The 11,557-nt window shown below is 33.6% G+C and overlaps 1 protein-coding gene across 1 annotated transcript; it reads left to right on the top strand.

The window, feature by feature from the left end:
* LOC108201150 (topless-related protein 3-like) lies at positions 1-8,257 on the top strand. Its single transcript, XM_017369451.1, has 15 exons — positions 1-80; positions 303-482; positions 822-935; positions 1,035-1,193; positions 1,269-1,446; positions 1,536-1,584; positions 1,742-1,818; positions 2,140-2,295; positions 2,379-2,489; positions 2,595-2,774; positions 2,863-2,991; positions 3,077-3,172; positions 3,267-3,458; positions 3,531-3,697; positions 8,044-8,257. The coding sequence occupies exons 1-15, from the start codon at positions 1-3 to the stop codon at positions 8,255-8,257; spliced, it is 2,082 nt and encodes a 693-aa protein (XP_017224940.1).
* The last annotated feature ends 3,300 nt before the right edge of the window (positions 8,258-11,557 follow it).

Below are 11,557 nucleotides of genomic sequence, written 5' to 3'. Positions count from 1 at the left end.
ATGGCCTCTTTGAACAAAGACTTGGTGATGATTGTGCTACAGTTCCTGCGGGAGGAGAACTTCAAAGAGGCTGCACGCAGGTAAACCTATATGATGAATATCATGTTTTTATTTGACTGATGATAATAAATACCTTCAACTAATTTTATAACAAATCTTTCGGTAGATCCATTGTCTTTTGATTATATGGAATCTCTTGTTTGTGCAAAATAAATTTATATTTTGTAATGCATGATAAATCTCACTACAACAAAACTGGGTCGTAAATGGCCTAGTTTGTTGTAGTGTGATCTGTTCTTTAGTCTGGAGAAAGAATCAGGGTTTTATTTCAACATGAGATACTTTGAGGAAAAAGTTCTGGCTGGTGAATGGGATGAAGTTGAGAAATACCTGTCCGGATTTACCAATGTAGACGACAACAGATTCTCGGTGAAGATCTATTTCGAGCTTCGGAAACACAAATACTTGGAGGCTCTTGACAGGTGAATTGAATTTGTCCATTTTAATTACTCCCTCTGTCAAAATATAATAATTTTTTTGACTTTTTTCACGTATTTGTAAGAGTTTTGACTGCACACTTATTAAATATATTTTTAATTTTGTTTTTGTGAATAAAAATATGATACTAATATTTTTATTCAAAAAAATTTTTTTTTTAAAAAAAATAATTTTAAATATACGGTCAGAACTCTTAAAGATTCGTGAAAAAAAGTCAACAGACTCCTAACAGAGCGAGTATTACACTTCTTATTTCAGCTTAAATATTATATATTAATTGGTTTGATATTAATAATGTTTTGTACTTTTGCTTTGATATACAGGAAAGACAAGGCGGAAGCTCTTAATATTCTGGAGAATGAGTTGAAAGTATTCTCTCGGATTAATAATGATTTATATAGAGAAATGACTCTGCTGCTGTCTCTTGATAATTTCAGGTAATATATGATGATTTTCTTCGTACACGCGGTTTTTGGTCATTTTAACATTGATGATTTTTTAATTTTCTTTGAGTAATATGTATTTTGTGTTGTTAGGGAGAATGAGCAACTATCAAAGTACGGTAACATGGTAGAAGCTCGTGGTACAATGATGATGGAGCTGAAAAAGATTATTGAAGCTAATCCTGTCTTCAACGGCAAGCTTGAGTTTCCTAGCTTGCGGTCATTAAGATTGCGAACTTTGGTCAACCAGAGGTATGGCTTTAATTTTGTCATAGATTGTGTTATCTTTGTTGGAGATCATGAATAAAGGTTTGCTGGTGTATACAGTTTGAACTGGCAGCACCACTTGTGCGGCAACAATAGGCCTTATCCGGACGATATAAAGACGTTGTACACAGACCATACATGTGGACTGTCAAAGGGTTCTCTTGCAACTCTACCTGTCAATTTTCCAGCTGCTGGAAGTGCTAATCCCCCCTCCTTCACGTCGCCTGGAGTTTATACTGTATGATTTTTAATTCTGATATTTTATGATGGTTCTGTTTGATAGATGAATACTAAAACCATTTTGTTTTTTTTATCAAACACATGCAGCCATTTCCAGTTCCTGCATCAGCTATTTCCAATCAAGGTCAAGGTCAAGGTCAGGGTTTATTCTTAAATGTTTTACCAAAATGATAATTATTTGCTGCACTTTCGGAACACCATATATAAATCCACATTCCGAAGACATATATATAGTATATTCATTTGAGATGTGCCAATTTTTAGTTGCATAGTATCTACTCTGAACCGCACAGTCACTGCTCCAGCTAGGCTAGATATGGGCGAGTATCATTTACTCAAGCGTTTGCGGACTGCACAGCCTGTTGAGGAGGTAATGGTGGAGAGTATTCTTTAGTTGGGTTTTCATTTTAGCCTAATTTAAGCTCCCTGACTTCAAGGCTGCTGATGCTCTCTTTACAGGTTGCATTCCCGGGTGTGCCCTTGCCAACTCTTGTAAGTCAGTTATCTTTCTTTCTACGAGTTTCTTAATTAGGTCAACACGTATTAATTACTTAACATATAAATCCTTGCAATATGTTTCTCTGCAAAAATGGTGGAGGATCAGAATCTGTTTTATACAAGTCTGTGTGTACTCTGTAGAGTCATTTGTTTATAAATACTGGTTACAAGACTGATTTATTTCTCGTGCTAGAATGAGGTTGATGCTGTTGGTAAAAATAAGGGAATTTTAAACCCCGTGGATGATGCAGTCGATAAGACCACACCCTGGCAGTTTAGAGCAGAGAATATTAATCATCCTGTTCGATGTCAGCAGGTTACAATAAATGCCTCAGATGCTGGAGACAAGGTTCACTAAATTCTTATAATATTTATTTCTCACATATACATCTGCTGTAGGACTTAATTTATGTCTGAAACTTCTACAATCAGGTTTCTCAGCTTTTATATACAAATGCGGGCACTGGAATTTTAGTACTTGAATCAAGTGGACTTCAGATGCTGTATAAGTGGGTGCGCCATGAAAAAAATCCAAGTGGAAAGGTGATGAAAAATATGTAGTACACTCTTGTTTCATTTCTTTTATTAAAATATATATTAACTTGACATATCTGGAGGACCTGACATGATCTTTTTGGGGATTTACAGGCCACCGCGAAAGAACTTCCACATTTGTGGAAGCCAAGTAGCGGTTTACTTATGGCCAATGATATTGCAGGTGTTAACCTGGAGAAATCTTCTTCCTGCATTGCCCTCACAAAGAATGACTCTTACGTCATGTCTGCTTGTGGTGGAAAAGTTTCAGTGTTCAGTGCACTCACCTACAAGGTATATATGTTTTTATACTCTGCAATTCATCTCTTTAGAATAATGTATCATACCCTTAATTTAACTTATCACCTGTCTTGATATGTAGGTAATGACTACTTTCATGTCAACTCCACCAGTACCGACCTTCCTCGCACTTTATCCTCCAGACAATAACATCGTAGCTGTTGGAATGGATGATTCCACTATCCACATCTACAATGTTAGGGGCGATGAGGTAATACTTTAATTTCATAATATTATGTCTCTTTTCTTCTAGTTCAACGAAAAGACAAAAACCGATTTAGTATCCTGTTCTGTAGGTGAAATGTATACTGAAAGGCCACCAGGACCGGGTGACAGGTTTAGCCTTCTCCACGAAACTTAATATCTTGATTTCCTCAGGAGCTGATGCTCATGTAAGTAAAAGTTTCTTGATTTGATTTGGCATATATCTCTTCCTTTCTTTGTACTCAAGGCAACTAATGTAGTCATTTCTTTTGTACTTTTCAGATCTGTACCTGGAGCACTGATACATGGGAGAAGAAAAATTCTTTTCCCTTGCAACTAACGACTTCTGAATCATGTAGTGCATGTACCGGTGACAAACGAGTACAATTTCATTGTGATGAGATTCAATTTCTGGTATCACATGGAACGCAACTTGCACTATATGATGCAGAAAATGTGGATCATGTTCAACGGGTACATGACACAACCACATACGCAAAGTTGTTTTAAGACCGCAGTTATGTTAAATTTCTGTTTCTCTTGCAGTGGATCCCTCAGGGTGCCCTTTCAGCACAAATTACTTCTGCAGCATTCTCCTGCAACAGCATGCTAGTCTATGCCTCGTTTTGTGATGGCAGTATTGGAATCTTCGATGCAGAGAGCCTGAGTTTAAGATGCCATCTTAAGCCATCAGTTTACTTATCGCTGAAAGGGTGAGATTTCAATTGTATTGTGTTTTACATGCAGCCATTTGTTAATATCATGTAATTATAAATATAATGCCAGGCATTCAGCTGTAGTCCTTATCTGACATAACGTTATTATGTCTGCAGAAGTCAAGTTGTGTATCCGGTGGTGGTTGCTGCACATCCACAGGATCCTTATCAATTTGCTGTAGGGATGACAGATGGGTCAGTGAAAGTCATTGAGCCCTTTGACAAAGGTTTTCCAAATGGTAGGAGTGCATCGACATCCACAAGTAACCACGCAGCCGAGCAACAGCAAAGATGATATTTTTGGTGATATACTTGAAATCATTCGTGAAATATCCGCCTTCTCAGAGAAAAGATGCATGTGGGATCATGTTTTTTAGAGAGTTCAGTAGTTGTTTTCTTTCGTGTTACATTTGAATAAGCTTATAGTACTTCTTTTGGCAGCATCTTGTCTTATGTATTCTTATAAGCCATTGAATTAGAAGAGAACGGCAAAGATTGGGCTATTTTTCATAAATAACCAAAATTTTGCAACAATACTGTCACTAAAATATTATGTTCCAAAAAATATTTGCAAATATACTGTGGCTGCATATGCAACTATATATGCGACTGCTATAGCAATCGTATGTGCAACCAGAAATGCAACTTAGAAAAAATCTTTTGAAAATTACTTCTTCCGTCCTTTTTAGTTGTCACATTTGGTTTTGTGCCGGTGAAATTGACCAAAGTTTGACTGAAATTTATTAATATTTTATCAATTGATATAATTGAAAAAATATATCACTGGAAATAAATTTTAATCTACTAAGATGTGATTTTCCGTTATTAGAAATAATAAAAGAGTGACTTGTAATCTTTGGTCAAAAATTAGTAAATTTGGCCGATAAAAATAGAAATGCGACAACTAAAAAGCGACGGAGGGAGTATATTTATTTGCATAATAAGTTGCAACGAGTTGCAAAGGCAGAAAAATGAATACTCCTGCGGAGCCAATACTAATATCACAAAAACAACCACAAAAGCAAAATCAACAAGCATTGCAATCAAAAAAATCAACTAAAACAACAAACTAAAAATCAACACAAAAGCAACCAACTAGATCAAAAACGATCTATTTCTTAAGCTTGCATGGTTCCTTGGAATTGAATGGAATGTCGAAAGAATGAAATTAAAGTTATACTTTACCTCGTGGTAATTGGAGAAACATTTATAATATTCATTCATCATTTCATTCTACACTTTTGCAAGTAGAATTCTAACCCATATGTTTTGAAAGTAATACTTCTTTCATTTTTCTCGTAAAATAATGACAGTCGTTCAAGCACACTCATTATTGCCGCATAGCTTCTTATTTGTCCTTTAATCATCTTTGAAAATGAATTAATGAAGACATGACATGAGATAAAAATCTCTCACTTATAGTATAATGAGATGAACAATGTTTCCTCCATCTTTCTCTCTTGTCTAGCTCTCTCAATTTCGTTTCTACATATATTATTGTATAACACGTTATCAGCACGAATCGCTTTCACTTTGTTCTTATGTTGCACGCCTCATTTTTTTCTCTTTGTTCGGATTTTGGTGTAAATTATTATCAAGAAGATCATGGTTGTAAAAAATCTATAGTTAGTCGACGAGACTCATTTTGCTACAAAGATGAAGGCATTCTTTCAATGTAGGAGGACTCACTTTTTGAAGTAACGATTCTTTCTAATTTATAGTTTTATTGAAATGTATGTATTTGAGTTAAGCTAGTTTTGCATTTCTCCAAAATTCATACTAAACTTGTTTTACAAATGAATCAAATTTTCTTAGACATTTCATAATAGTCTCTTAATTTTCCACGACCTTAGTATGCTTGTGAATTCATCCATATGCATATATTGATGATATGATTTTAGGAGACAAGTACTCTATACTTATTTATGCCTAGTTTGGTTGATTATATTATTCCTTAATCTTAACATGATTGCGTGTCTATTTATTGATTGATGTGATATTAAAATGTTCTTTTTATATATGATGAACATCTCTCATGTGCATATATTATATTCCCAGTGATCATATTTTATATGCTTTTAATTAGTTACGTTGGATGATCTTAGAGTTCTATTAAGTTACCCCCAATTATAGGTGAACTTTACATAAATCATGGTGATTCAATCTTTTACTCTTGAAGATATATATGCTTAGTTATTAATGTGCAAAATGTGATGATTCTTAACTTGTGATCTCTTAAATTATTTTATATATGACAAATATGATATAAGGAAAATTTAGATTATGCATTTGTGATCAATTTAATTTAATAATGAATAAAAAAAATTTTATGAGTTATTAGTGACTCTCTAATCTAAAAATTGTAAGTGGTTAGTAGATAATAAGTCATTGTATGTGACCTTTTAATCCAAAGTCGCCTCCCTCAAGTCATTAATTACTTTAATATGAGTTTGAATTATACTAAACTCAATTATTAGCTGCGAACGAATTAGTGGAATCACTAATATTTGTATGAGTGAGACAAAAGATTTCAATACCTCTTATTTTAGATAAATAATGTGCGACCTTGTATCTAGTTATTGTCAATGAATTCACGATTAATATATGCTACCAAAGTTTTTTTTGGTATATACTATTTGATTGAGATCAAACCGGAGATGATAGATAGGCTTCTTGGACAGGCTGTGTAAAATGTTATATTTATATTTATGCAGCTTTGGCATATTTATTATTTGAATTTTATTAATAGCCCACCCCTTGATACGATGATGTATATATATTCATTCACCTCCCTCTAATATGATGTTGTCGGGTATATACACAGGTGACTGGCTTTTGATTGGGGTAGTTAAAAAACTAACAGGATTTCTTATGAAATTACCATATAAAGCAACCAGAAGTAACTACGGTGGATTATTAAATGCCACCGCTTTTGGCGGAATTTCTTTGGTTTCGGCCGGAAATTCAAAATTTCGCCAAAAATGAGGTAATTTGAACAAATCCAAAATTTAATAAAAGCGACTAACAAGACGGTTGCTTTTATTTAAAATCAACAGGAAATGAGAAAGGCAACCTCTTTATAAACTACCAACAATTTTCGGTTGCTTTTAGTCAAAAGCAACCAGGTTCGATTGCCTTTATCTAAAAGCGACCATATTTTTACAGTGGCTTTTAGCCATTTTTCTTGTAGTGATTTGAAACCACACAAAATCTTAACGTCATCTATTTATTACACACAGGAAAGGTTTTGAAAAATTTTAGTTGCCCTAGTGATGATCCAAATATTTGCATATGGGTTGATGGTTAAAAATGAACAAGAAAGTAAGTTACATACTAAATCAGATCTATAATTAATTGGTAAATAAAATCTGCCATATACTGAACTAGATTCGAGAATAAAATTGAAAGGAAGAAACTAGAAATAGAAAAAGAGAAGAAAAACATAGGATGCAAAGAAACCAACACGTACCGATCGAGTATGTGCCCTCCAAACCATGGTTATTAGGACAACATTAATTTAATGACTCAATCACAGTTAGCTTGCATGGGACTTGTATAGAAAATTAGAATATGCACACATAGATGCATGTATATTTGAGAATTTTTTAAAATAACATATAATAAGACATTTCTATATAAGATTGGGAGGAGGATGCAAGTGCAAAGAGACTTTCGTCCTTTTCAGATCTGTACCTGGAGCATTGATACATGGGAGAAAAAAAATTCTTTTCCCTTGCAACTAACGACTTCTGAATCATGTAGTGCATGTACTGGTGACACACGAGTACAGCTCCATTGTGATGAAATTCAATTTCTGGTATCACATGGAACGCAACTTGCACTATATGATGCAGCAAATGTGGATCATGTTCAACGGGTACATGACACAACCAAATATGCAAAGTTTTTTTTAAGACCGCAGTTATGTTAAATTTCTGTTTCTCTTGCAGTGGATCCCTCAGGATGTCCTTTCAGCACGAATTACTTCTGCAGTATTCTCCTGCAACAGCATGCTAGTCTATGCCTCGTTTTGTGATGGCAGCATTGGCATCTTCGATGCAGAGAGCCTGAGTTTAAGATGCCATCTTAACCCTTCAGTTTACTTATCACTAAAAGGGCAAGATGTCAAGATAATTTAGTAATTGAACTTCCATAAAAATCCTACTTCATGAGTTGATCCATATTTTATAAATAAGATGCTGAAATATATTTGTTTAAATAGAGGTTTTTAAACATGATCAAATTCAACTCACCTTTCTCGCTGTTAGAAAATTTGTTAATATCATATAATTTCAGGCATTTAGCTGTAGTCCGTATCTGACATAACGTTATTATGTCTGCAGAAGTCAAGTTGTGTATCCAGTGGTTGTTGCTGCACATCCATCGGATCCCTATCAATTTGCTGTAGGGTTGACAGATGGGTCAGTGAAAGTCATTGAACCCTTTGAGCCAGAAGAGAAGTGGGAAGTCTCTAAGCCAGCTGACAAAGGTTTTGCAAATGGTAGGAGTGCATCGACATCCACAAGTAACCATGCAGCCGAGCAAGTGCAAAGATGATATTTTTGGTGATATACTTGAAACCATTCGTGAACTATCCGCCTTCTCAGAGGAAAGATTCATGTGGGATCAGGTTTTAGAGAGTTCAGTAGTTGTTTTCTTTTGTGTTACATTTGAATAAGCTTATACTTATTTTGGCAGCATCTTGTCTTTTGGCGGGATGTATTCTTATAAGCCATTGAATTAGAAGAGAACTCCGAAGATTGGGCTTTTTTCATTAACAACCAAGTTTAAAAGATTTTTTTACAATAAACTGTAACTTTTTAAAACAAATTGCAAAATACTATGTACCATAAAATATATGTAAAAATACGTATGCAACCATATATGCAACGGCTAGCAATCGTATATGCAACCAGAAATGCAACTTTGAAAATATCTTTTGAAAATTATATTTATTTGAATAATAAGTTGCAACTGGTTGCAAAGGCAGAAAAATGAATACCACTGCGGGCCAATACCAATATCACGAAAACAAAATAAAAGCAAAATCAACAAGCATTGCAATAAAAAAATCAACTAAAACAACAAACTAAAAATCAACACAAAAACAACCAACAGGATCAACAACAATCAATTTGACGTGGAAGGCTACATGTGAGCTTCGCGGCGGAGAGATCCTTACCCGATCGAGATTTTGCGAGGAGTTGAGCGTCGGCGACGAAGTGACGGTGAGCTTCTATGGCATCAATGCGTGGATTACGAGGCAGAGGTTGGGGCGGCGTGGAGAGAGATGAGAGAAACAGGGACGGGAGAAAGGGAAGATATATGGTATCGATGGCTGTGGTTTGATCGCTGTGGCTCGCTGTTTCTAGAGTGAGAGAGAGAGAGAGAGAGAGGTGAGAGAGAGAGGATAGATAAGTAATAAGGAAGTATATATATATATATATATATATATATATATATATATATATATATATATATTGGTTCTACAAAATGGTACTTATTTTGTTGGTCATCTTTATATTCATTCTTTAATCACCGGTGCCTGGAGATCAAGAAATTAAGAATAACTTTCTTTTATTGGTAAGCAACTAAGCTCTTTTTTAACCAAGGTAAAGAGGAATAAGGAGTGAGAGTGATGCCTCTATTAGTTCGTTCCAACGACCTATTTCTTAAACTTGCATGGTTCCCTAGAATTGAATGGAATGAAATGAAATTCATACTTTACCTCGGTGGTAATTAGAGAAATATTTATAATATTCATACATTTCATCATTTCATTGTACACTTTTGAAAGTAGAATTTTAACCCATATGTTTTAAAAGTAATACTTCATTCATTTTTCACTATTTTATCGCCAATCTTCGTCGTAAAATCAAGCTCACTCATTATTGCCACATAACTTCTTCTTTGTCTTTTAATTTTCTTTATAATTTTCCATCAATCTTATAATCTATGTGCAAGAACATTTGACATGATATATTGGTCATACACTTGATTTCTAAAATAGAAAACAATCACTATAGCATTCATCAATATTTGAAGCCCCCGTGATGATTCAAATATCTGCATATGGGTTGATGGTTAAAAAGGAACAAGAACAACGCCGCAACCATGGTGTCTATTAAGACAACATTTTAATGACTCAATCACAGTTAGCTTGCGTGGGACTCGGACTTGTATAGAAATTTAAAATATGCACACACAGATGCATTTGTATATGAGAATTCTGTAAAATAACATATAATATATGATATTTCTATATGAGATTCGAAGGAGGATGCAAGTGCAGAGAGATTTTCAAAAGCTTTCTATAAAGTAAAAAAAAGATATTAAATTGATGAGATTTTATGTCTTTTAATGAAGATAAAAGTTAAATCATCTATGCCAATTTTGACAATAAATAGTGTTAGAACATCTCCAAGGGTTGAAAACTATTAGCTAAAAGTCTATGTGTCATCCCATGTGTCATCGAGGTGGTCGATCTTTTTAGATAATATGTAAAAGAAGTTTCACTCCAACCATCACCCTTTAGCAAAAAAGTTATAAATAACTAAGTATCATTCAATAGATTTGTTGAATCAAAGAAACTATTAGGTATAATTTTAACTTATAATAATCCATTTCACACTTCAATGTCTAGTTTATAATATTTGTCATGTCTTTCTAAAACTTTTGCTCCTAAATTTCTTATGATATTATATAGTAAATTAAACATACAAATAGTGATTGTTTATGCATCGGCATGTCAAAAGACTATGTGGCCATTTTAGAATTATGCATAACTATGTTCCATGCTCGATAACCAGTCAAATATTTAGAAATGTGTTGTGTGGACATCTTAAAAATGAGCATGATCTTTCTGAGTGTCAAAATATTTAACAAATTAAGGATTATGGATTATGTCCTTCTTGGTTATATTGTCATGCCAACAAATGTATGAACATTATCACAATCATGTGATAACAGTCTCATCATCCACTCCATATTTGCAAGTTCTTTGTGGCATCAAAGAAAATGTAATTATAGAGTATGTGGTTGTCTGTCAAGCATTTCTTTAACGTCATTAGCTTAATTTATACAGATATAGATATTATAACTAATAAGGTAAAACACCAAATAGATACACATGTTTATGAAATTTAATTAAAATTATGATGTACAAATGAACTTTTGATGCATAAAACTATGTCAACAAATTTATGATAGTCGCATACACCAAAGACTCGAAAAATTTAAAGTAGCTAGAAAAGTCATCTAAATAATCATCATAATTAGGACTCGCATACACCTCTTAGATTGGATCTTTATATTCTAGAAAAAAATTTCAATTATCACATCCTTCTCAACACACTCATCAAATTTTAATAAGTCTACCAATTCATTAAGCATTGTATTCTTCTCTAAACTTTATAAAACTTCAATTATATCTAATTTAGAAGTGTCATGTGTCGGACAATTATCATCTAAGCACGTATATTTGTCACAAATTTTAACCATAATATGAATTGTAAAAACAAAACAAATCTACCACATATTCATTAGAAATTCGCATAAAAATGAATGTCTTGATATCATTCTTCACCATTGTAGAACTTTGGTGTGTTATCCTTACAAAATTATAAACAATGTCACCTTTTTAGCTCACGAATTTTCTTTCTCCTACATGAATGCATCCTGTAGACATACAAACCAATGGAAAATATTATATGCAATAATAAAATATAAACAACAATAAGCAATAAAATATAAACAACAATAAGCAGTCAACGCGCGTATAAGCAATATTGTTGTCTTCTCCTCTGGGGGGAGCCAAGTTATTGTTGTGTATTTTTATGAGTATGGTTCTTACCTAAT

Source organism: Daucus carota, chromosome 9 (assembly GCF_001625215.2).
Source record: "Daucus carota subsp. sativus chromosome 9, DH1 v3.0, whole genome shotgun sequence".
NCBI classification, from domain to species: Eukaryota; Viridiplantae; Streptophyta; class Magnoliopsida; order Apiales; family Apiaceae; genus Daucus; species Daucus carota.
The sequence above is the reverse complement of the archived record's forward strand: the minus strand, read 5'-3'. Positions and strand labels throughout refer to the sequence as shown.